Here is a 27300-nt window from a genome sequence, read left to right as displayed (position 1 = left end):
TATCAATCACTGGGTTGTCTGGTGCTGCTCAATTATTTACAGACCGGCGTCATATAACTAGAATATTGCTGAGTGCGGCGTTAAACACCAAACAAGCAAAATAATGGAGGAGGTGGTGACACTGTGATAATTAAAAGATTTTTCAAAACATTAAGGGGGCACGGGTGGCCCAGTCGTCTGAGGCGCCGCGACTCGCTGTGCAGAGTTGCGTCCCTTGGGCATGGCAGAAACCTATGATTGTGGGTTCGAGTCCCGGCTCGCCCCGATTATGTTTCTAGGTTTGTCAGCACCATACCCGGGCTCGTGGGTTTCACCGAAGTGGTAAACGTCTGAGGCCTGCATTACTTCGGGCTTTCCTCCCACATTAAGCTGACACGCCGTGATATAACTGAAATACTGTTAAAAGCGACGTTAAACCAAACTCACTCACTCACTGAAACCATTAAATAGATAAAAAATGATTCGAGATATTTCCATCGTGTTATAATACACTGTTATTATTCAGGGCAAGTTGTACCCGACAGTAGAGCTTTGCATAAAACAAGCAGGAAGAAGATGAAGCGAGCGTTTCGCTTTCCTTTTAGTTTTCGACGGTAACTTGTCATGTCGGGCGGCTATATTCTTGCAGTTATCTGTTTATCAACCATCCAATCCACGTATCAGGAACTAGGTAAGTCTTTGATAATTGCTACGGAGATATATGGACGTTTATGTTACGTGAGATGTTGGAATTGTGGGTTTTCTTCTAAGTTTTTTGCAGTTTTCGTTTCCCAGTATTATGAGATGATGAACACCCACTGTTTTGATTGAGGCCAGCTTATAAAAATATGAAACTATACATCACACGAAACCCAGCGAAGTGCCCTGAAATTGTACCACATGTATAGAAATGATAAAATGCGAGCCTCATATTAAACGGGAAGTTTAACATGACGTTACATAAAAGAAAAGAGAGGTAATAATGTTTTGACAAAAACGTTTGTGGTTTGTTCTAACTAACCGATATCTACTGTGGAAACCTTATTGTGAAAACCAGTTTGGGATGGTAAATAATATGTCACAATAAACACGTTGCAGAATCAACAACTCAAATCACATACGACAGAGGAAAAGACGTCACCTTGACATGCAACGTCACCTGGTGCAAGACGGTATGTATTGCTAGCCGAAGATATTTTACCAACAATTTTCTTCATACAAGTAGCACATTTTACTCATTTTCAAACTGTGACCTGTTTAACTATTAACAGTCATCTGTGTCGATATTTGTTATTACGTACTGACGGAACTTGCAGCAAACATTCATAAGATTGAGATTTATGAACGTCCTGCGAGGTGTACATGTGACAGATAACGACCAGTTGTATTGCGCGAAAAATAGTTTATAAAAAAACAGATGACAGCTAGAGCGCATGTATGATCAAACTCTTCTATAGTAACATCCTGAAGTTGTTTTTAGTTACATTGCAAAAAAATATTTAGATAATATCACTGTTAAAGTAGCATTTTTCGTCAACATCTTCTTGACACAGTTAGTCACTGTGCAAGTCCGTCATGACCACAGGATGTCAAAATGGACGACACGGTTAACAATAAAGGAAGCTATTCAATGTGTTGCATTGAACTTGTGGTGTTTAAAAGTTAGATATAATTGCTAAAGGGGTCATTTAAGATTAGAATTAAAGATATGTTGAATAGCCGCTGAAATAAAGGTCATTTAATGAAGAATACAAATTGGACGTTTTAGTGATGAATAACTGGAGACTCCAAAGGCCGCAGTGTACGGACCCTGTATGTTATTGTACATAAGAAGCAGTTGTGAATGTATTCATGCAAGGGAATTCCCATGGGTTTCTCGGGAGTGTGATTGTAGAGGAAAGTCTTGTTGTTGTTCAAGTTGTTGTTCATGCGCTTACCGTGTTCATCTTCGAGGTCATCTTCGAGGTCATGTGTTCAGTCTCTCGTCAACGGGTATCGTGTCAATACTTAACGTCAATACAAGACAATAACCAGTCTTGATAATTCACGGAAACATTCCATTTTGCCTGAAAGGGAAAATAGCTGTGAAAGTCATAAGAATGGACCACTGAAAATCAGTGATGACACCAGGTGTTCGCGAAAAGGGTAGGTATTCCTGCCCTACCGTTGACAATGGCCATTCACACAATCTTCATGAAAAGAATTTATGTATGAGAATTTATGTATGATTTATGTATATATACGTTTGAACATCATGTTTCCATACGTCATTGTAGCAACGGCACATGAGCGACAGACCAGAGACGATGTCTATTTATGAAGTTTATACACACCTGAATTTAACTTTTTGCACTTGGGTTTATGTACTCTTATGCATATCTTGTTTGCCTTTTGATTGATTTTGATTTGAAAACATTAATGTAAACTTTATATCTTTCCTGACAATGAAGATAGCGTGGAAAAGATGGTGCAACCCTGTCCCAATATCTATCGGCAAGAGGCTATTTGTGAATCCTAAGAAATATGCTTTACAATGGAACCAACTGACAATCAAATCTCCACGTCGTTCGGATGCAGGGGTCTATGCCTGCATATACAAGTGCGCCGGTAGAAAGATCGTACAGCGGTTTGAATTAACGCAAAGAGGTGGCTACAATTTCTTGTTGATTTTGTTTTTGTCTAAGATGTCATCGCATCCCAGTTGCGTGGATCGATGGTCATGATGTCAAAGACTGGATTGTCTTATCCAGACTCGATCATTTACAGACCGACGTCATGTAGCTTGAATATTGCTGAGAGTGGCGTTAAACTACAATCAAGCATCCATCTATTTGTTAGAACGAATCGTTTAATCAAGTGGTATTGGTTTGCTAGGTTGGAGAAACCCACAAGCAGGTTATCGTTGTGAGAGGCTAAGGATCATTACTAGTCTCTTTCGACCAACAATGTGGGGCTGGGAACCATTCTGTCACGGTGACATACGGGGCGCATGTGCCGTTACCCTGATGAAACAAAGCCATACTCCAAAAAGAGTGTCAGACAACACCCTGAGGTTTCCATATGTGTGTTGTTATCCTTAGAAAACCCGTCTGTGTATTACATGTATATCATGAATAGGTTGACCTCTTCACAGTTCACATATACTCTGCTCGTTACAGGTGAAGCTTCAGTCAATGAAAGCATATCAGGTAGCACTTCTGTTCGAGTTGCCTGTGGTGGAACAGCCAAACTACATTGTGTCGTCAAGGCTCGCAAGCCATCCAAGGTAATTAATTACCTATGGACAAATACTTAGACGTGACTAGACGTGTCATTCCAAGGGCGGTGGGGTAGCCTAGTGGTTGAAGCGTTCGCTCGAAATCCCGGGTTCGATTCCACATGGGTGCAATGTGTGATGCCCATTTCTGGTGTCCCCCGCCGTGATATTGCTGGAATATTGCTAAAAGCGGCGTAAAACCATACTCAATCACTCGTGTTAATCCCACAATAGCTATCTTGAACGTGTGTGACGTAACGATATGTGTTTGCAGGTGATATGGATGACTAAGAGGGGACGATATGTATCTGTTGGCAAGACAAGCCTCAGAAATAGATACAAGAGCTCTTATGACAACGGATCCTGGCAGTTAAAGATTAGGAACGTATCCGATAACGACTATGGACATTTTACGTGCATGGTGAAGGGTGACACTGTGATGGCCGTGGATGTGTTCCTGGACAGAAAAGGTAGGTCGATTAACAAGGCAGTTGCGCAAAAGCTTTACAAAATGTAAATGAAAACATCGTGTCACACGAAACTTTGTTATTATCATAGACAAGTATAACGATGTCCCTTCACCATCAAAAACTGACGAGATACCATCCATGTCATTGAGTGCTAATAACAAATACATAATGAAAAGTTTATCAATTATTTGTCAATTCGCTTCATTTCTTATTTCCAGGAAACACGTCTTTGTGTTCGTCAGTCCTCGGGGATTACACAGAAAACACGACTTCGCCAACCAATTCAACGCAGACAAGCGATGGAGGTAACTTTTTACATTTCATTTTCATTGTCCATAAGTGTATAGTTGTGTGGTAATTGATATATTCATACAAGTAGCATTTTTTACTAATTCTCATGATACTAGTATACAATTTACGCCTAATTTAATTATTTACTTGTTTTATTGTTATAGTTATAACACTCTCCTCAAGCTATCTCCCTGACACAGAGAAAAAAGGAGACACTCAACAAACCGGACTCGCTGATACACAGCAGATAACAGGTGAGAAATTAAATATAGCTAGTCATACGAGTTATGGGTTTACATAAGTCTTTAGCGTGAAGTATTTGGGGGATATGGTTGTTTCTTTGTTGTTTACTCCGCACTCGGCAATATGCCAGCTATGCGTTGGCTGCTATTACATAATCCAGCCTGGACCGGATAATCAAGGTATTGATATTATGAGTAGCGAACCACCCCATCGGTTGACGTAGGATCCGATCCGTGAAGATCTGGGGTAGAATAGGTCTGCAGCAACCCATGCTTGTCGTAAAAGCCGACTATGCCTGTCGTAAGAGGCGACTAACGAGATCGGAGGATCAGGCTGGCTGACTTGGTTGATGCATGTCATCGTATCCCAATTGCGTGGATCGATGCTCATGATGTCAATAATTGGATTGTCTGGTCAAGACTCGATCATTTACAGACCGACGTCATGTAGATGGAAAATTGCTGAGTGCGGCGTTAAACAACAAACAAACAAACGTGGGACCCGATCCATAAACTCTCCTCGTACAAGACAAGTTGTGTACAGGGATCTGATTGCCGGAAGTGACACCATAGTCACGTGACCTGTGCATCCAAAATGGCGACACTTCCGGTTCCGGGGAGGGTCTGTGCGCCTCAAAGATGGCGTCATTTCCGGGTCCGGGAGGAGTGCACCTCCAAGATAGCGACACTTCCAGTTCCGGGAGGGCGTGCGCCTCCAAGATGGCGGCGGCGGGAAGGTGGGGAACGTGGGAAGGCGGGGAAGGCGGGCGGGATGTCACCAACGGATAAGTGAGTCGAATGGTTGACTAGTGCACCATCGGAGTGGATAGAATCATTGACTCGTGCTGACAACTAGTTCATGCCAAAGCCAGAACACCACAAGACGCCATGATACAACTGTAGCTACTTTGGTCGTTGGCCGCCATGCAGCTACTACTGAGTCCAACAGCCAAAGTAGCTAGGATGACGTTTCTGTATCCTGTTTCCGTTCCCGTTTCCCGTTTTCCGGTTCCCGGTCCCGTTTTTGCATCATTTTCCTCCAAACGGCCCTTTTCAGGGCCTACCATCTCTCACGAAAGAAGGCTTTCATTCAAGACTACCCTCCACCAACACCACCACCAAACCAAAACAAAGAACCCTCCTCCTTCCTCCTCCCTCCCTCCTCCTTCTCCTCCTCATCCCTCCCTCCTCCCGCCTTCCTCCTTCCCATCTTCCCGCCTTCCTCCTTCCCATCTTCCCGCCTTCCTCCTTCCCGCCTTCCCGCCTTCCCTCCTTCCCCGCCGCCGCCATCTTGGATGCGCCGAGCCGCCTTCTTGGAGGCGCACACCTTCCCGGAACCGGAAGTGTCGCCATCTTGGAGGCGCACGTCTCTCGGAACCGGAAGTGCCGCCATCTTAGAGGCGCACACGCGCTCACGGGACCGGAAGTGCAGCTATCTTGGATGCACAGGTCACGTGACTATGACGTCACCTCCGGCAACTAGATCCCTGTACACGACAAGCATAGGTTAATGGGAAAAAGACCCCTGTGAAGTCCCTCATGTGCACATTATGATAAGTGAGCTAAAGAAAAACGGACCTGTAAAGACTATTTGCTGTGTATGTAATAGATCAACGTGTCGGAAGCTAAAATTCCTCCATCGTCAGTGACTTATAACCAGTGATGTACACATTATTAAATAGAGTTGGTAGAACAACGTTAATTATGATTATTTGAAACAAATTTGCTATACACAGGTGGTTTTACTTTTGATTTGAAAGAATAATACGAAACGTGATACTAGTCATTGAACAGTTGGAACTATACTATTAGTTAAAGAACGTTTTTCTACCAGACAAGGACATGAGGTCAACAATGAAGCACAGGTAGAACAAATTAAAGTACGTGTTTAACCTGTTATATTTTATTTCCCACACGAAGGTCTTGTCATTCTTGGAGTTGGAATCTGCGGAGTTGTGTCAGGAGTGATATGTGTCGTCGCAATCTGCACTGTCAGAAGGTGCGGTTGGGGTTTGCATGCACTCTCTAGAACAGTCAATAAAATAAGTCGTTAGATTTATTTGCGCACATTCATAAATGTGCGGTCGTCACAAACGTTTGTATCCACAAATGATTCATTATCAGTTGGGCTACTAATCTTTCTGTTCGTGGAAGTTTTGAATGAGTGAGTATGTATGGTTTTACGACGCTTTTAGCAATATTTCAGTAACATCATGGCGGGGGACACCAGAAAGATTTGAAAAAATGCTCACAACAAAACACGGGAGAGTTAAATGTTGGGGACACATGTATTACCTTTAAGAAATGCAGTAAGATCGTTAATTCGCCATGCAGTATTGGTCGACTGTATGCCTTCTTTCGTGACTATACATGGATTTTTCATGTCAATGAGAAACACGGTAAATGAAAAATGCTTCATGTCGCATTGTTTCTGTAACAGAATCACGCATCTGACCAGCAGTGCCCTGAGACGGGTGGCCTACAAGGAGCCGAGAACAGAGGAAACATCACTGTCAAGATGGAACTTCAGCATGTCTACTCAGTATGAGTCAAGAAGCAGCGTGGCGCCACCTCTCGCCAACATTAGGAACTATCGCCGTAGCAGCAGCATGGGTGCTACAACCGGCGTCCACGCAGCTAGCAGCATGCACTCCTCCTACCCCTCGTCTGCCCCCCACTCCCTGCTGATCCCTGGGGGCTGTGTGTGCGAACACGCGCCTGACGTCTCTCCAGAACACTCCGATGTTGAGGAAGAAGAAACAACGGATGCAGTTGCCGTGTAAATAATTCCTGTTTATACACGGCCAAACTTTTAATCTTTCAATTTTTACTGCTCAATTAATCCTTCAATCATATTGGTCATGAAGGATGGCTAAGGCTGGTTTTGGTTCAATGCCTTCATGTGTATGTCGGTTTGACGCAGTGGTCTGCGGTGGGTGAAATGTGTTTTAGTATCGCGTTCAGAATTATTACACTTACATATAAGTATATTTGTATATATATGTGTGTGTGTGTGTGTGTGTGTGTGTGGGGGGGGGGGGGGGGGGCGCTGCTCAACGCATTGTTAACATGGATATCCCCTCAGACGCAGTATACTGACTCCTAGACGACCAGTCCTTGTTTTAACCCCTTATTGCCGAGCACAAGGCAGTACAATTACAGTATACTGCGTTCATAACGAACACCCCTATAACGAACTGATGGATATGACGAACTTATTTTGGTCCCGGCCATTTTCTTTATATATGCTGTACATATGCTTATAACGAACTACGGTTATACCGAACTAAAATTAGTGGCCCCTTTGAGTTCGTTATAACCGTAGTTTACTGTAGTTCCATCTTTTGGAATGACACGGCCGGGAATAGATCCACCGGCCTTCCACTCTCTGGGCAGACGCCCTATCCTCTTGACCACGAAGTCGATGTTTGAGCACGTAGCGGTACGTGTATTATTTGGATACCTTGAGACAGGGTATACAATCTGAAGGCAAGCAGTTAACACAAAAAGTCTGATCTTGACCCACACTTGTCAAATGTCTGAATATACAGGAGGTGCAGATTGTTGTGATTTGATTTTAGAAATGGCTCAAACGTTGTCAAGTGTTCAACTGGTCACGCTTCTCTAGCAGAATAGTAGTGAGTGAGTGAGTGAGTATGGTTTTACGCCGCTTTTAGCAACATTCCAGCAATATCACGGCGGGGGACACTAGAAATGGGCTTCACACATTGCACCCGTGTGGAATCGAACCCGGGCGTGACGAGCGAACGCTTTAACCACTAGGCTACCCGACCACCCCCTCTCCGAATAGCAAAAGTGCATGGTTCTATGTGAGCCATATGTTTTTGTGTAAGGTTTATTTTCATCAAAAATAACTTCAAGGTATACGGAAACACATTCCGCATAAGACTTTAAAAAAACAGTGTTCGTGTCTCAGGGTGCTTGTAGTCCTGGAATAATTCTAAGTATTTATTATAGAGGCATCTGGTTTGCCAAGACACGTTTAGCCATGCACGTCAGCAATATTTCCGTATCCACATTATACGAGCTGTATTTGCTGCGGAAGCAGAAAGTGAAAGCAAGACTGCCTGCCACATCCATGTACACATGCCTCAATGCTCGTCATCGCTGTGCTAAAATACTCGTATTCATGTTTTTTTCTTAATTATAGAATTAAAGAGGCGCCATAGAATCGGACCTGTTTTGTTGTTATTCGTGAATTCTAAAATTCCAATTACAAAGAGAATATTTCCTGGTTTAAATATTTATAGGTACGATAACCTGTAACCTATTTTAGTTCAAATGTAGCATTGCTATGTAGCGGAAACAGAAATATTTAGGCATTCATGTCGTGAGTGTCAAGATTTAAAGCAGGAAATACTGGACGAGATGAGTCAAAGAACTACAGACAGCCTCAAATATGTTCGTTTGGCTACAATAAAAGTTTTGGAAACCAACATTTTTGACGTCCGTAAAAATAATGGTCATAATCAGGAAAAAGGTCGTGCGTTTGTTTGCAAATATTTCAGCAAACTCTCAAAACGTGTCAGATAAAATACATCCCTAAAAACAACCTGCTTCCTTTGAAATATCGAGGATCATCAGACGACTTGTACTGTTAGTGATAACTACAATACTTTCGTTTTCCTCCTGTTTCTATCGGGAGTCAAGCATGGGTTGCCTAGTCGTCTAAGGCGCCGCAATTCGCTGTGCAGATTAGCATGCCCTTACACGCCAGGAACCTATGAGTGTGAGTTCGAATCCACGTTTTCCCCGATTATGTTTCCATGTGTGTCTGCACCATACCCTTGTGGGTTTCACCATACTGGTAACCGTCTGAGACCTGCATCACTGCGGGCTTTGGCCCCACGTTAAGCTAACATGCCGTGATATAACTTGAATAGTGTTAAAAGTAGCGTTAACCCTACTCGCTTTCCAAATGTTTCTATCATGCCATGCGGTAAAGATATGCGGTCTTTACACACGCCCATTCCACTTGTAAATTACGTCAGTATGAAGCACCCTAACACCAGCATAACATAAATCTTAAAGTCTTCCATTGACAATTGTTTGCTCTTCAGAAAGCTACGGGGAAATGTTTGTTTCTGAAAATTTACAAACTGTTTCATCTCTTGACGGAAATAGTTGGCTGTCCTGTAAATTCATATTGGTCGTGTAAATATAAGCTGCCACACACCATGTCCATGTTAGAGACAGCTTTCATCAAGCAAATAATAACATCAGTTCAGTCCGTCTGCCACAGGCGTAGGCTATAACATACAGAAACACTGCTTCGCGTGATCGAACGATAAGCAACTGAAAGGGCATTAACCCTGTTACGCTAAATGATCGCAAACGGCAATCATGTATTGAAAACAAAATAGACTATGTTTGATTGTATATTTGTTTGTTTGTTGTTTACCGCCGCACTCAGCTATGTAACAGCTATATGACGGCGCTCTGTAAATAATCGAGTCTGGACGAGACAATCCAGTGATTGATATCATGAGCATCGATCCACGCAATTGGGGTGCGATGACATGCATCAGCCAAGTCAGCGAGCCTGACCACCCGATCCCGTTAGTCATGATGCCGAACCTACTGAGATACCGTGCCGCAGTTTAACATGAATACCCATCTCTGACACAGTATACCGACTCCGAGCCGAACAGTCCTTGTTTTAGCCCCTTAATGCCGATCGCCAGACAGGGTAACAACAAGTTTAACGTCTTTTGGTGTGACGCAGCCGAGAATCGAACCCCGGACCTTCCGCTCTCCGTGCGGACGTTCTACCACCAGACCACGAAGTCGGTCCTCCGTCATAAAACTGTAATAGTGTTTAAAGTGGCGCTAAACCCACTCACTCAATTACTCTTTCCGCGCATCCGCTCAAGCATTGTAAAATACAAGCAATAAATCGCATGTTACATCCGTTTCACTAACCCCGTCAGCTGTAACTGACAACAACATTATTTTTAGCTGTAGGTACACACATTCAACTGGAGATGGGTAGAGTCTCACGCATGACTCAGCAGTACAAGGTTCACCTGCTAGCTTTCGATACAAATCCTTCCCTGTGTGCCGGAAAAAGGCTTCACCTTGATTTGTATGCACCCCACACATTATAATTCATACGGTGGCCATTGACATAACGTCACTACTATATACCTCGTTATGATTCACGCAATAGCTTGCAAATCTTAAGGAAACTGATCTGAAAATATCGATATGGGGATACCATTAAGAGCCGGAAATAGCGAACTGACATAAGTGCTCCTGAACCAACACGAAATTATTACTCAGATTTGTTCACAATAGCACAGGCCCTTCACAATGGCTTCTGTGAGTATCGCACTGTTTGTGTGTGTTCTTATCCTCTGGGTTGCCATGGTGATGATGACAAAGACGGGTAAGTACAAATGGCCAGTTCGCATTTTGGAATCGTTAATATTGGGAAAACTACAGATGTTATAAAGGGTTATAATCATGCGCATAGTACAGAAATGCATGTGTTCGTAATATTTTGTTGTTGATTGTAGCATGTTGTTTTGTTTCAATGTACAATGCGATTCAGCAAAACTTACGTTGCCCTGTTTCATCAAAGAAGTAAACGTTTAAGATCTGTATCACTTCGCGCTTGCCTCCTTATGAGACTGCGTGATATGACTGAAATATTATTCAAAACGGCTGTAACCTAACTTAACCCCCGTTAGCCTGGAATAGGATTTTGAGTGCAGCATTTGATGATCATGTGATTTCACAAACAGGTTAAACTGAGCTTCTCCTAACCGACAGAGGTTAGTGCCTCACAATGCTGTCATCTAACTAACACCAACATTTGCACATCGTTTATCAAATACATACATGTATACTACTCAAAAGAAGTGAAGGACAACCCTATTCTCTCACAACACTTTGTGTCGTGTTGATTTTAGCACTTGGATACAATTTGTGTTGGTTGTCTCAAAGTTTGTACATATTTGCAGGCTACACATCAAACAAAACATCTTATAACCGTTACTGTTCACTATCACCTACTTAGAAAGGCATTGCATGTAATTTTTGTTATCTGCTTTGGTTTATTACAGGACATTTAGGGGTTAATTTACATTCATATGTACTCCTCCATTATTGGTGGAAATGAAGAATGTCTGTCTGTCTGTCCTTTAGTTAATCGTTCATGCCTTGAAGTTAAGTGGCACCTGATTCTTTCATATTGTTATAGTTAATCTACCATGCCATGATAGATTAACTATAGTAATATGAAAGTGAGTGGGTATGGTTTTACGTCGCATTTAGCAATATTCCAGCAATATCACGGCGGGAGACACCAGAAATCGGCTTCACACATTGTACCCATGTCGGGAATCGAACCCGGGTCTTCGGCGTGACGAGCGAACGCTTTAACCACTAAGCTACCCGAACGCCCCGTAATATGAAAGAATCGGGAGCCACTTTCGAGTAGTACAGTAAACTACGTTCGTAACGAACACACTTATAACGAACTGACGGATAAAACAAACCGTTTTAGAGAGGTCCCATCCGTTTGATGTATACATATGTTGTATGTAGCTCATACCGAACTCCGGTTATAACGAACTAAAATTAGTGGTCCCTTTGAGTTCGTTATAACCGTAGTTTACTGTATATGTAGAATACATAATACCAGGAAAGAGATACATTTTCCCCGTTCAAATGAGTTGAAATTGATGGCGGTTGATCGGTTGAAGTGAGAAGCCACATTTCAAACTGACACAAGCGACACCGACATGTACATGTATATAGAGAATCTCATCCTCGTGTCTTTTGATTTGAAATATATCAACAATCGTTGATAAAAGTGGAAACACTCCGAGGATTTTATCAACGAATGTTGATATATTTGATATCAAAAGACAGATTTTATTTATCATCCAACATCATTCTTCCATCTTGTTCAGTTTGTGGACAGAAAAAATCAGTGTCTTAAGTGTAAAAGCTACTGCTAACAGCTTCAGTTTCAGTCAATGACGGGGGGGGGGGGGGGGGGGGGGGAAGGCCACGGGTGGCCCAGTCGTCTAAGGCGCCGCGATTCACTGTGCAGAGTTGCGTCCCCTGGACACGCCAGAAACCTACGATTGTGGGTTCAAATCCCGGTTCACCCCTATTATGTTTCTAGGTTTGCCAGCACCACACCCGTGCTCGTGACAAGCTGACACGCTGTGATATAACTGGAATAATGTTAAAAGCGGCGTTAAACCCAACTCACTCACTCACTTTGAATGTACAGGGAATCCCGTTAGTCGGGTTATCCTGCTTTCTGCCCGAAAGCTGTTGAGGACCTGTACACAAATTAATGTCACATGACTAGGTTCCAGTATTCGTTAATCTTGAACATGGTTAATCCAGACGATCTGTAAACTATATCGTCCACATTTTCGAGGTTACATTATGTCTCTAACTATACTCATAAACCACGACGGATAGCATCATTAGCCTTGTATATACAAAATAGTGTCATGCTTCACGGGAGGCTATGAGTTTCTCCTGACATTGGACCTTGTATCGATATCAGTGACAGGGAAAACGGAAGGGCCCGTCACGACTACATGCCAGTGTTTCGTTAACTCGGGAATGTGTTAATCTGGACGTTTTACCCGAGGACGTTACAATTTGTATGAACGGGGTTTCACTGTGTTAAATACGTAGATCTAGGACAGTCATTCTGTGAAGGACTATGCTAGAAGATGTTATTCGTTTGAGCGCCTCCACGTGGTAAACACGTGACGTTGTTCCTCCAGTTTGTAAACTTGTCACGTGTTCATAATCCTTGTCCTGGTTCGAAAATAACAGTATCGTACAATTTCCTGAAAAACATGAAACAAGCCATGTCATGCATTTAAACTAATGTTATTTCATATTTCCATAATTAGGTTTGAATGACCACACCTTAATAATCCAGGAATCGGGAGTTTGCTTTGAAGACAGATTAGATATTTATTGAACGCTTGCCATGTAGGATCAGTGTATGTTTAAATAAAGATGGCAAAACCCTTTCCACAACAAAGCAGAACCCATTGACAGAAGCTTACTTCTTCCCAAGCGTGTGTCTATGAGTCTCCACCAAATAGTGATTCCAAAAAGTTAAACTTATTCAGGGAAAAATAAATGCTAGGAACAGATATATGCAGTGATTCACTTGAACCAAGGTGGCCATAATTACTCATCAATATCATTAAGTCATTTAGTTGTGATCATATGGAAGTGACATTAAACCCCTTTCTTATGATTGCGTTTTACATATCTATAGAAATCCCACCGTCCAGCTTCGATCTGTCTTCGACCAAGGCGAATATGTCAGTGGCAGAGCGAGATTGTCTGACAAGGAACGGCAGTATGGTAAACCTTACAAACCTGAAAATGTCATCACTTCAAACAGCCTTCTTGAATAGAACGAATAGGTTGGGCAAGGCAGTATGGCTTGGCTACAATGACACCAAAATCCAAGGTAAAGAGGGGACCTTATGTGTTTGTGTGTGTGTGTTTTGTGTGTGTTTGTTTGTTTTGTTTGTTTGTTTGTTTTTGTGGTTTTTGTTTTTTGTTGTTGGTGTTTTTTTTGTGTCTGGAAATACACGTGTTGCCTTGGATTAGATACTAAAGAGAGATAAAGTGAGTACTTTTGAGTTAAATACTGGCAACACTTTGCTAAATATTCTACTCCAGTATTTGTTTGTTGTTTAATACCGCAGTCAGCAATATTCCTGCCTGTTACGGCGGTCTGTCGATAATCGAGTCTGGACCAGATAACACAGATAATATCTGATTCATGAGCACCGATCCATCCATGCAACTGGGACACGATGACATGCATCCACCAAGTCAGCGAGCCTGACCACCCGATCCCGTTAGTCGCCTCTTACGATAAGCATGGGTTGCTGAAGATTAATTCTACCCCGAATCTTCATGGGTCCTATGATAAATAAGCACCTCTCAGTAACTAATGTTATCGAGTGAATAAATGTCCGTCACAATCAAGTGTTAGAAACTGAAAGTACTTTAACTATACTGCAATGCTCCCTTTACACCATTGAAGAACAAAATACATCTGCAGGCAGCTGCAGGGTCCTGTACCCCAACACGACAGGCGCTGCCCGTATAAACACATCCTCCTGTGACGAGCTGCATCACTACATATGCTTCCAGAGCACGGTCGTCAATGGTAAGTGTTTCTGAAACTTCTGGGGCGGTGGGATAGCCTAGTGGTTGAGGCGTTCTCTCGTCACGCCGAAGACCCTGTTTCGATTACCCACATGGGTGCAATATGCGAAGCCCATGCCTGGTGTCGACCGCAGTGATGTTGCTGGAATATTGCTGAAAGCGGCGTTTTACTACTGTTTTACCACGAAAAAATACACAAACACATAATCTATCGTTAACGGGTACATGGCGTCTTTTAAGTTATTGTTATTACGCTGGTGGGGTTAACTATGTTTCAATTAATGCAATAATGAACCGGACTACTTGTTATACGTTGTTGTCAATTCAACATAAAGTAGATTTTCATATTGCAAAATTCAAGAGATAATTTTTAAAAATCGTATGGTGAGTCAACGATTTCAAACACGGAACAGATGACGCAAATTTCCGACATAATTGAAACTGAAACAATATTCGCCCACGCTTTGGTCATGTTTGTGTTTTAGGTGGACTTTCGTTGACGATAAACCGTCTGTTCATTCCCGACACACATTAAATAGTTTTTAACAAAAAAATATATAAAGAGGTTTAAGTGATGATTAATCAAACCGCCTTAAGACAATCAACCTATCTTAAAATCCAGGAGCAAATATTATCTCATTTCTGAAAGGTGAGTATTCCGTCAATAAGGAATGCAAATGAAACAAATGGAAAGATGAAAAATGTTATTTTTCAAAAGCCACTTCACAGAATAGGCATTGGTCGTGTTATTTCATCAAATTTGACCGATTCAGACCCAAACCTGGCAGAGCCCCATTGACCGGAAGAGTTATGTCCCTTTCGTAACACGTGAACTGCTTGCTGTGAAATGCTTTATTTTGTCGACTTTCTGTGCACCAATTACACCGGTCAATGAGTGTGCACCGTTTGTAAGACTATTGCATACAATTTAATGTTTTTCCCGAAGTAGTTGTATTGTCAGGAACGATCGGGAACAGGCTAGTGATAATTAATGTTGCCTTTGGCCCATGTATATAGTCGACTGATTTTTGCTAATTAATGCTGCGTCGGGCATGTCTCTAGAGTAACCATACGTATGCCGTGATGGATGTAGTTCTATATACATATCGTAGTACCTGAATGGAAGTAGATTACAAGACAGGCACATGGTTGACAATAGTTGTCATCAGCCTAATTGACTCCTTCTTTGCCTCATTTGAATACACACACATGCAGGGAAAATAATATGTTTATGTTTATTCCTGTGTTTGATAAAAGTTGTCATCAGCCTTCTTGGGTCTTAACCTGCCTCATTCAAATTTACTCATACATGAATGTAACAGAAGTATGTTTAAATCTACCCCTGTGTTCGTTATTCCATACAGGGAGCGACATGACGACCAGCGCTACATCGCCTGCAAATTTCTGTGAGTAATTCAGTATATTGTGATCAGGTAGTACAGCAGGCGTTGTTGAAATCAGCAAAACAGTTAAAACGAATACAAGAAAGTAAACCTTATGCTATAGTTTGTACTTTCATTGTGTTTTCGTTGATTTATTTGGCGGTAGATTATTTTTGTTATCATCCTCTTCCCCACAGCCCGAGTACCCAGTCACCATACACCCTGCATCCCCTATATCCCACACCCTACATCCCCTATATCCCACATCACCTTCCCCTATATCCCACGTCCCCCTTCCCCTACATCCTACACCCTACATCCCCTATATCCCACACCACCTTCCCCTATATCCCACACCCTACATCCCCTATATCCCACACCACCTTCCCCTATATCCCACAACCTCCTTCCCCTATATCCCACAACCTACATCCCCTATATCTCACATCACCTTCCCCTATATCCCACACCCCCTTCCCTATATCCTACACCCTACATCCCCTATATCCCACATCACCTTCCCCTATATCCTACACCCTACATCCCCTATATCCCACATCACCTTCCCCTATATCCTACACCCTACATCCCCTATATCCCACATCACCTTCCCCTATATCCCACATCACCTTCCCCTATATCCTACACCCTACATCCCCTATATCCTACATCACCTTCCCCTATATCCTACACCCTACATCCCCTATATCCTACATCACCTTCCCCTATATCCCACAACCTCCTTCCCCTATATCCTACACCCTACATCCCCTGTACCCCACATCACCTTCCCCTATATCCCAAAACCTCCTTCCCCTATATCCTACACCCTACATCCCCTATATCCAACACCACCTTCCCCTATATCCCACGCCTCCTTCCCCTATATCCCACACCCCATTCCCCTATATCCCACACCACCTTTCCCTATATCCAACACCACCTTCCCCTATATCCTACACCCCCTTCCCCTATATCCCACACCCCATTACCCTATATCCCAGACCACTTTCCCCTATATCCTACACCCCCTTCCCCTATATCCTACACCCCATTCCCCAATATCTCACACCCCTTCCCCTATAGCCCACACCCTGCTTCCCCTATATCCCACACCCCCTTCCCCTATATCCCACACGCTGCATCCCCTATATCCCACACCCTGATTCCCCAATATTTCATACCTCCTTCCCATCCATTTCAGACCTCCTTTCTATATATCCCACACCTCCTTCCCCTATATCCCACACCCACTTCTCCTATATCCCATACCCAGCTTCTCATCTATCCAAGTATCCCGTATCCATCCGCTCTTCTTCCATACCCGTCTAAACCCACACCAGGCAGCAACCTATTGACTCTGCATCCCAAACCACCCCCTCAATCTGCATCCCCATCCACCCACTGAATCTGCATCCCCATCCACCCCATCAATCTGCATCCCCATCAACCCCTCAATCTGCATCCCCATCTACCACCTCAATCTGCATCCCCATCCAATGCATCCCCATTCACCCCCTCAATCTGCATCCCTATCCAACCACTCAAATTGCATCCCCATCCAGACCCTCAATCTGCATCCCCATCCAGTGCATCCCCATCCACCCCTCAATCTGCATCCCCATTCACCCCCTCAATCTGCATTCACATCCACCCCTCAATCTGCATCCACATCCACCCCTCAATCTGCATCCATATCAACCCCGCAATCTGCATCTCCATCCACCTCTCAATCTGCATCCCCATCCACCCCGTCAAACTGCATCCCCATCCAGTGCATCCCCATCCACCCCCTCAGTCTGCATCCCCATCCAGTGCATCCCCATCCACCCCCTCAATCTGCATCCACATCCACCCCCTCAATCTGCATCCACATCCACCCCCTCAATCTGCATCCCCATCCACCCCCTCAATCTGCATATCCATCCACCCCCTCAATCTGCATCCCCATCCACCCCCTCAATCTGCATCCCCATCCACCCCCTCAATCTGCATCCCCATCCACTACTCAATCTGCATCCCCATTCACCCCCTCAATCTGCATAACCATCCACCCCTCAATCTGCAGATCCATCCATCCCTCAATCTGCATATCCATCCACCCCCTCAATCTGCATCCCCATCTATCCCCTCAATCTGCATCCCCATCCACCCCCTCAATCTGCATCCCCATCCAGCCCCTCAATCTGCATCCCCATCCATCCCCTTAATCTGCATCCCCATCCACCCCCTCAATCTGCATCCCCATCCAGTGCATCCCCATCCACCCCCTCAATCTGCATCCCCATCCAGTGCATCCCCATCCACCCCCTCAATCTGCATCCACATCCACCCCTCAATCTGCATCCCCATTCACCCCCTCAATCTGCATATCCATTCACCCCCTCAATCTGCATCCCCATCCATCCCCTCAATCTGCATCCCCATCCACCCCCTCAATCTGCATATCCATCCACCCCCTCAATCTGCATATCCATCCACCCCCTCAATCTGCATCCCCATCCATCCCCTCAATCTGCATCCCCATCCACCCCCTCAATCTGCATCCCAATCCACCCCCTCAATCTGCATCCCCATCCATCCCCTTAATCTGCATCCCCATCCACCCCCTCAATCTGCATCCCCATCCAGTGCATCCCCATCCACCCCCTCAATCTGCATCCCCATCCAGTGCATCCCCATCCACCCCCTCAATCTGCATCCACATCCACCCCTCAATCTGCATCCCAATCCACCCCCTCAATCTGCATCCCAATCCACCCCCTCAATCTGCATATCCATCCACCCCTCAATCTGCATCCCAATCCACCCCCTCAATCTGCATCCCCATTCACCCCCTCAATCTGCATATCCATCAACCCCTCAATCTGCATATCCATCCACCCCCTCAATCTGCATCCCAATCCACCCCCTCAATCTGCATCCCCATTCACCTCTCAATCTGCATCCCTCTCCACCTATTCAATCTTCATCCCCCATCCACTGCATCCCCCTCCACCATCTAAACCTGCATCTCCACCTACCCCTCAACCTGCATCCCCATCCACCCCTCAATCTGCATCCCCATTCACCCCTCAATCTGCATCCCCATCCTACCCCTCAATCTGCATCCCAATCCTACCCCTCAATCTGCATCCATATCGACCCCGCAATCTGCATCTCCATCCACCCCTCAACCTGCATCCCCATCCACCCCTTCAACCTGCATCCCCATCCATACCCTCAATCTGCATTCCCATCCATCCCCTCAATCTGCATCCCCATCCATACCCTCAACCTGCATCCCCATCCACCCCCTCAACCTGCATCCCCATCCACCCCCTCAATCTGCATGCCCACCCCTCCCTCAAACCTGCATCCTCATCCACGAACTCAATCTGCATCCCCACCCACCCCTTCAACCTGCATCCCCATCCATACTCTCAATCTGCATGCCCATCCACGCCCTCAACCTGCATCCCCATCCACCCCCTCAACCTGCATCCCCATCCATCCCCTCAATCTGCATCCCCATCCATCCCCTCAATCTGCATCCCCACCCCTCCCTCAAACCTGCATCCTCATCCACGAACTCAACCTGCATCCCCATCCACTCCCTCAACCTGCATCCCCATCCACCCCCTCAATCTGCATCCCCATCCACGCCCTCAACCTGCACCCCCATCCACCCCCTCAACCTGCATCCCCATCCACCCCCTCAATCTGCATCCCCATCCACGCCCTCAACCTGCACCCCCATCCACCCCCTCAACCCGCATCCCCATCCACCCCCTCAATCTGCATCCCCATCCACCCCCTCAATCTGCATCCCCATCCAGTGCATCCCCATCCACCCCTCAATCTGCATCCCCATTCACCCCCTCAATCTGCATCCACATCCACCCCTCAATCTGCATCCCCATACAACCACTCAATCTGCATCCCCATCCAACCACTCAAACTGCATCCCCACCCCTCCCTCAAACCTGCATCCTCATCCACGAACTCAACCTGCATGCCCATCCACGCCCTCAACCTGCATCCCCATCCACCCCTCAATCTGCATCCCCATCCACCCCCTCAACCTGCATCCCCATCCACCCCCTCAATCTGCATCCCCATCCAGTGCATCCCCATCCACCCCTCAATCTGCATCCCCATCCACCCCCTCAATCTGCATCCCCATCCAGTGCATCCCCATCCACCCCTCAATCTGCATCCCCATCCAACCACTCAATCTGCATCCACATCCACCCCCTCAATCTGCATCCCCATCCAGTGCATCCCCATCCACCCCTCAATCTGCATCCCCATCCAACCACTCAATCTGCATCCCCATCCACCCCCTCAATCTGCATCCACATCCACCCCTCAATCTGCATCCACATCCACCCCCTCAATCTGCATCCCCATCCAGTGCATCCCCATCCACCCCCTCAATCTGCATCCCCATCCAGTGCATCCCTATCCACCCCCTCAACCTGCATCCCCATCCAACCACTCAAACTGCATCCCCATCCACCCCCTCAATCTGCATCCACATCCAGTGCATCCCCATCCACCCCTCAATCTGCATCCCCATTCACCCCCTCAATCTGCATCCACATCCACCCCCTCAATCTGCATCCACATCCACCCCCTCAACCTGCATCCCCATCCACCTCCTCAATCTGCATCCTCATCCACCCCTTCAATCTGCATCCTAATCCACTGCATCCCCATCCACCCCATCAATGTGCATCCCTATCCACCCCTCAATCTGCATCAGCATCCATCCCCTCAGTCAGCATTTCTATCCACAATCTGCATTCCCATTCATTCTCTCACTTTCCGGCCGTATCCATTCCACTCATCCCTCCCAACAGACAGAACAGCAGCTGTTTATCACCTCGATAAATTTGAATGCATGGCATGCGGTGATGCACTTGCTGTTTAAAGGGAGATAACTCTTTGAAGTCTCCCCGCCTGTCGAAGTGGCTTTTTACACTCATTCCGCAATAGCAGGCGCAGTGTGGTCGCTTCTGCCTAAATTTGAATTATACGTGACTTTTTGGTCTATGGCCTAGGTCTATGCCATTTCAGCATCTCTGGCGTGTGCAGCACACGTGCTTGGATGTGTAGCTTGCACCTCAATTTACTCGTCAACATTGCTTGATAATAGTCATTGGGATATTTCCTTGAGAATACTGAAAGGAACATGAAACTTCATGGTAAAGATTTCAAAATGACTGTAAGCCAAACCTTTTAAAGGATGATTTAATGCAATTATCAACATATGCTGTACTGTAGTATCAGCTGCTTTTGTTTGTCTGCTTCCGAACTCAGTTATATTTTCACCAACATACAAGTACATGTATGTGTCTAAATGCAGTTTAAACTTGTCCCATTTCACTTTTCTACAGCTTCTAGCACAAGCGGACAGGACTCATTAAGTAAGTTGTATGTAACCCAACAACACGATAACTTAATGAATAAGAAGACACAGTTCAGACAATCATTATTCCACAAAGCATAGGGACACTGTATACCGTAGTACTCAAGTAACAAGTAAGCCATGGTCGCCACTTATGAAGGCGTCTGCGGTATTGAAAATTTAATAGAGTATAATGTCTGAAGAATATTCATATTAACTCTGTTTAACGGTGTTCGTACTATGTTTTCTATGATCAAGCAACTTATTTTTGTTGTTGTTGTTGTTGTTGTTTAACGCCGCGCTCAGCAATATTCTAGCTCTATGACGGCGGTCTGTAAATAATCGAGTCTGGAACAAACAATCCAGTGACTGACGTCATGCACATCGATCCACGCAATTGGGATGCGATGACATGCATCAACCAAGTCAGCGAGCCTGACAACCCGATCCCGTAAGTCGCCTCTTACGACAAGCAGAGTCGCCTTTTACAGTAAGCATGGGTTGCTGAAGACCTATTCTACCCCAGATCTTCACGGGTCACTTATTTATTATACACACTTCCTCAAAGACTTCAATATTCCTGGGGATGAACCGGGGCCAGGCGACTAAGTCGGGTAAGTTCGCAATCCTATAATCGTGGGTTCGAATCCGAGATCCATCCTGATTATGAGTCTTAGTTTGTCAGCACAATACCAAAGTGTGTATCATGTAAAATGTCACTCTACCCCACCCCACCCCACTCCCCCACCCCCACGCACACTATTATTCACAATGTAACAATGTGTTTATTTTCCAGCCCCGACTCACGTCATCGTCATCATTTACGTCGCGTGTGTCGTCGTTGTCATCGTTGTCGGAGTCGCAGTGGTCAAATTAAGGTGAGAACGCTTCCATGAGGAGAATCAATGTGATAAATAGATATATAATTCAATGGACATTATAAATTGTTGCTCTGCTTAACCTTACTTGTAACAACAGGACACGCCATATGTATAGTGTTAGAGATATATATGATACGCTTAGATATACATTGATAGAGTTACGGCATAAGTCTATTGACTTCCCTTGACAACTTGATATGTCTAATTAAACAACTTGTTATTTTTCTGGGATCAATATGGGAAGAAATTACACGAAGACAATGTTGACCATAGGCTTGTCTACGTGTCGATATGCAGAGTAGCCTACCTTAGTCGTTTCAGGATCTAGTGGCCATGCGTTACATCCCATATCGATTGTGATTCTTGGTCTGTGACGTTATGATAGTGATCCTTGGTCTGTGAGTACGATCATAGTGATCCTTGGTATGTGAGCACTGTCATTGTGATCCTTGGTCTGTGAGTACTTTAATTGTAATCCTTGGTCTGTGAACAATATCATAGTGATCCTTGATCTGTGAGCACTATCCCCTAGTTTGTCTTGGTCTATGAGCACTCCCATAGTAATCCTTGACCTGTGAGTACTATCATAGTGATCCTTGGTCTGTGAGCAATATCATAGTGATCCTTGGTCTGTAAGCAATATCAGTGTGATCCTTCGTCTGTGAGCACTATCATAGTGACCCTTGGTCTGTGAGTACTATCAGTGTGACCCTTGGTCTGTGAGGACTATCAGTGTGATCCTTGGTCTGTGAGGACTATCAGTGTGATCCTTGGTCTGTGAGAAATATCATAGTGATCCTTGGTCTGTGAGCAGTATCAAAGTGACCCTTGGTCTGTGAGCACTATCATAGTGATCCTTGGTCTGTGAGGACTATCAGTGTGATCCTTGGTCTGTGAGCACTATCAGCGTGATCCTTGGTCTGTGAGGACTATCATAGTGATCCTTGGTCTGTGAGCAATATCATAGTGATCCTTGGTCTGTGGGCAATATCAGTGTGATCCTTCGTCTGTGAGCAATATCAGTGTGATCCTTCGTCTGAGAGCACTATCATAGTGACCCTTGGTCTGTGAGTACTATCAGTGTGACCCTTGGTCTGTGAGGACTATCAGTGTGATCCTTGGTCTGTGAGGACTATCAGTGTGATCCTTGGTCTGTGAGAAATATCATAGTGATCCTTGGTCTGTGAGCAGTATCAAAGTGACCCTTGGTCTGAGAGCACTATCATAGTGACCCTTGGTCTGTGAGCAATATCAGTGTGATCCTTGGTCTGTGAGGACTATCAGTGTGATCCTTGGTCTGTGAGTACTATCATAGTGATCCTTGGTCTGTTAGCAGTATCAAAGTGACCCTTGGTCTGGGAGCAATATCATAGTGATCCTTGGTCTGTGGGCAATATCAGTGTGATCCTTGGTCTGTGAGTACTATTATAGTGATCCTTGGTCTGTGAGCACTATCATGGTGATCCTTAGTCTGTGAGCAATATCATAGTGATCCTTGGTCTGTGAGTACTGTCATACTGATCTTTGGTCTGTGAGCACTATCATAGTGATCCTTGGTCTGTGAGCACTATCATAGTGCTCGTGGTTGCATCGTGTTGGTAAAAGTCTACGATCCACATCACTTCTGCACTGAACTGACACGCCATACACGTTATAACTGATATGCATACGTTAAATGGCAACCAGTTGTGATGCATAGCCTACATGTACATGTAAGAAGATCTGACACCCCCACACGCATTCCGGTTTCCCATGCTGGTCGTACGTGGCGACTAAATGAATCGGGATGTCGGGTTGATGTTTTGGTTGGTTGCGTGTCATCGTACTCCAAGGAAGTTGGTCGCTGCTCACAATATCCATCACCAGATTTTTGTTCTTAACTACAGGCAGCCGTCATATAGCTGGAACATAGCTGAGTGCGGCGGTAAACAAAAAAGAAAACAACTAAACAACATGAAATATCCTACCATATCTATATGTACATCGTATGTACACACGTAATTGTAAACATGTAAATATCTCTGGAATTAAGATAACCCACATTGTTGCAGGAAAAAGCCCATGGCGTCGATGTTGGTGCAATATCACCCTCCACCCCCAAGTCTCCCACTCATCTACGGCGTTCAACACTCCCGCATCAGACCCCACTTCAACAGGCGCCTTACCCCACAGGTCCGGAAGTTGTCGGAGGTTGACGAGGGGGCAGAGAATAATCAGGGAACGCTGCTTTTGTACAACGGAACACCGTCCCATCCTGACATGGGCGACATTGACGACGTCGTGTACGAGCAATACAGCTTCAGTTCAGACAGAAGGCAAAACGATTGTCCCATGACGCCCGAGTCAGAAACCTACACCCCCCTTTTGAACCCCCCGACTACTGATGGCGACGTCACTAGCACAATCATTTTCTTTGGACCGTCAACTAACGTAACTACAGGTTCAATGTCACACAATACAGACGATTCTGTTCTGGAAAACCCTGTCTATGAATCGTATGTAGGCAGTACCTACCTCTAGGGAGCTATGTGACCAACCTAAGCCTTACGGAGGAAAAGGCAAGTATGGTTTCTGCAACAGATTGGTGAAATGGGTTTCACGTCACGTACAAGATTATTGCACTTATAGCGACACGAATGCCCATGTGTGTTTCTGCTTGTACGAATTGATGTCGGTTTAATAATGCAAAGCTATTGAGATCCTATGCGTTAGGATAACACGTATACATCAATCAGTACACTGACTGAACCGACCAGTCCTCGTTTATCACCTTGATACCGATCGCCAGGCAGGGTTATGTTTCTACAACAACGTTATGTATATCGGGAAACATCTTTTGTCGTGTACATTGTAGCCTGGCAGACTCTACTTTCACTGAAAACAACTGTAACGGAAACACAAACCACTTGTTGCCGGTTAAGTGAAACAAGAGTTATTTCCCTTCAATGACTATTTGTATTCCGAACGAGAACAGCTGCACCCAATATGGAGAAAGGGTTATTCCGGCAGAATAATGTAAGGATGAGTTTGAATCGCGGACACAGCTTCTACGAAACGACCGGGGCACATATATTAGGACACAATGTATATAAGATATGTTGAACACACAAGTCACGATTAGCTGTATGGCTTTTTATGTCAACATGATTCATATTGAAATTAATTACTTTAATCCAGTGTCCTTATGTCGTGAGTACTGCTTACTCAATATGACTCTGAATAATGCATGTTTAAAAATGTAAATTTTATTTCTTATGCACAGTTTATGCAACTTCTGCATTTCAATGCTTTATTTTCTGTTTATTTTAGTTAAGCTCTTTATGTGCTCTGTTAACAACTGTTTTGTGACACAAAATTATTTATGTACATGATAACCTTTCAAAACAATAAATTTTTATTATCAATGATGCTTTCATGTTTTAAAAGACGTTCAATTCCCCTGCTGCACGTTGTATGAGATAACACAGTGAGTGAGTGAGTGAGTGAAGTAGGATTTTAAGCCGCTTCTAGCAATATTCCATCAATATAAGGCGGCGACACCAGAAATGGACGATACACATGACTAGTGCTCTATCGGGTTCAAATCCGGTGATCTTGACGGCCAGGGGAGAACATCAACGTTGTTGTTGCGAAGACAGGCTCTTGTGATCCGTGCTGTATGCGGTCGAGCGTTGTCCTGCTGAAATACACCGTTGCTGTTGGCTGCAATTGGGAGGACGTGTGGTAGGAAAATATCGTTGATGTATCGTTGAGCCATACGGTTGCCCTGGATATGGACCAAACATGTTCTGCCATGATGAGAGATAGCCGCCCACATCATAACACTACCCCCACCACTGTACGCAGTTTCCGGCGTAACGTTCTCCCCGACGTAAGTAGACCCGAGCTCGACGGAGGAGAAATCTTGATTCGTCGCTGAACCAGACATATCTCCATCACAGTTGAGGCCATACCCTGTGTTGACGACACCGAGGCAGTCGTTGTTGACGATGTTGTCGACTCAATATGGCGCGTCGAACAGGACGTCTTGCTCGTACTCCTACTGCTCTTAAACGGTTTCGTACGGTCTGGTCGGAGATTCTGCGCAGTCCGGGTATTTGGGATGTGGTTGAGGTGGTTGTGGTCGTACATTCGCGTAGGTGGCGCAGTCGTTTGTTGCGATCTTAGGCGGTGGTTACTCTTCGTCGTCCCGACCATGGCCGATCACGTGTTGGCCCATGCTGTTGAAACCGATCCCATTGAAAACCCTGGCTGCAAGCGGCAAGCGGCGTTGTTTCTCTGCACTTCTGTTAATCTTGGCATGTTGTTGAACTGTCACTGTTCGATTGACGTAGATGCCAGGCAATCACAAACCCTGTACTTTAATACCGTTCATAGTGCTGCTGCACGCACAGCTCTATGACCCTTTGGTTAATGCACTGGGTGCGTTTTTCCGAATCGTACGTGTTTCCCGACTAATGGTTTGCAAGATGTTATTGTGATCATTTTGATCCGGAAAATGTTTCACTGACACTATAACACATTAAACCTGTTCATTTTGCACCCCTTGGTCCGCTAATTTTATATTTATGGCCAAAGATATCCGTATTGCGTTTCTTTTTTTGGAAGAGTATAGTTTCTGGAAAGGACATGAACGTATGTATGCTCAAATTGCTCTTTAATAAACCTTATTTTAGTTTGATTACACTATTTAGAACACAATACACCCAAGTAACATTTTCATTGGATGTGAAAGGCCCGTTAAGAGGTACCCCAGTAATTAAGTCAGTCACAGTGTAAGTATATCGTAATACATTTTGATACAGTACATGGCGTTACAGCGGCCAAGATCGACAAGAGACGGGTTTTTTTTATGTACAGTGGCGATTACAAGTATTAGTCATCAATGGTCATTGAGCCGATCATCGAAAGGTGATTACAAAGGTGCACGCGTCAAACAGACACTGAGGTACAATCATAGATTGCTATAGATGTCACTGTCACTATAACAAAGAATCGAGAGGATAGTTTGGATGTGCATTTCTTCGTATTGTTCACTAGGATGGGTAGAAGCTGGGATATTGTGTACGGGCATGCTGGCAAACTCACGCTGCTGTAAATTTCCCAGTGTATGCTGAGACGCTGAGTTCAAGATTAAAGTGTGATCAGAAACAACGCTTCTGTATTTATTCGAGGAAGAAAATTCCCAGGGGTTTCCCCAGGAATGTGGA

General features: G+C 44.7%; 2 protein-coding genes across 2 annotated transcripts; both read left to right on the top strand.

The window, feature by feature from the left end:
• Nucleotides 1–588: 588 nt before the first annotated feature.
• LOC139465446 (uncharacterized) lies at nt 589–7250 on the top strand. The gene is made up of 9 exons (XM_071247160.1): nt 589–670; nt 1078–1151; nt 2430–2625; nt 3138–3244; nt 3510–3705; nt 3924–4010; nt 4161–4250; nt 6159–6237; nt 6679–7250. Exons 1-9 carry the CDS (start codon nt 604–606, stop codon nt 7019–7021), a joined length of 1239 nt encoding a protein of 412 aa, XP_071103261.1. The 5' UTR covers nt 589–603; the 3' UTR covers nt 7022–7250.
• Nucleotides 7251–10396: 3146 nt separating this feature from the next.
• LOC139465444 (uncharacterized) lies at nt 10397–25453 on the top strand. Its single transcript, XM_071247159.1, has 7 exons — nt 10397–10647; nt 13528–13725; nt 14311–14436; nt 15800–15841; nt 21199–21228; nt 22006–22087; nt 24142–25453. Exons 1-7 carry the CDS (start codon nt 10572–10574, stop codon nt 24608–24610), a joined length of 1023 nt encoding a protein of 340 aa, XP_071103260.1. The 5' UTR covers nt 10397–10571; the 3' UTR covers nt 24611–25453.
• Nucleotides 25454–27300: the final 1847 nt, after the last annotated feature.

Source organism: Haliotis cracherodii, unplaced genomic scaffold, assembly GCF_022045235.1.
Source record: "Haliotis cracherodii isolate W230 unplaced genomic scaffold, xgHalCrac1.p SCAF_18, whole genome shotgun sequence".
Lineage (NCBI taxonomy): Eukaryota > Metazoa > Mollusca > Gastropoda > Lepetellida > Haliotidae > Haliotis > Haliotis cracherodii.
The sequence above is the reverse complement of the archived record's forward strand: the minus strand, read 5'-3'. Positions and strand labels throughout refer to the sequence as shown.

What these genes read in the sequence shown, in the direction of transcription:
- LOC139465446 (XM_071247160.1), top strand. Translation starts at nt 604, where the DNA reads ATGTCGGGCGGCTATATTCTTGCAGTTATCTGTTTATCAACCATCCAA. An exon ending in ACGTCACCTGGTGCAAGACG is followed by an intron (nt 1,152 to 2,429) that starts GTATGTATTGCT and finishes CTGACAATGAAG; the next exon opens with ATAGCGTGGAAAAGATGGTG. An exon ending in TGTGTTCCTGGACAGAAAAG is followed by an intron (nt 3,706 to 3,923) that starts GTAGGTCGATTA and finishes TCTTATTTCCAG; the next exon opens with GAAACACGTCTTTGTGTTCG.
- LOC139465444 (XM_071247159.1), top strand. Translation starts at nt 10,572, where the DNA reads ATGGCTTCTGTGAGTATCGCACTGTTTGTGTGTGTTCTTATCCTCTGG. An exon ending in CCAGAGCACGGTCGTCAATG is followed by an intron (nt 14,437 to 15,799) that starts GTAAGTGTTTCT and finishes TATTCCATACAG; the next exon opens with GGAGCGACATGACGACCAGC. An exon ending in GTCGCAGTGGTCAAATTAAG is followed by an intron (nt 22,088 to 24,141) that starts GTGAGAACGCTT and finishes ACATTGTTGCAG; the next exon opens with GAAAAAGCCCATGGCGTCGA.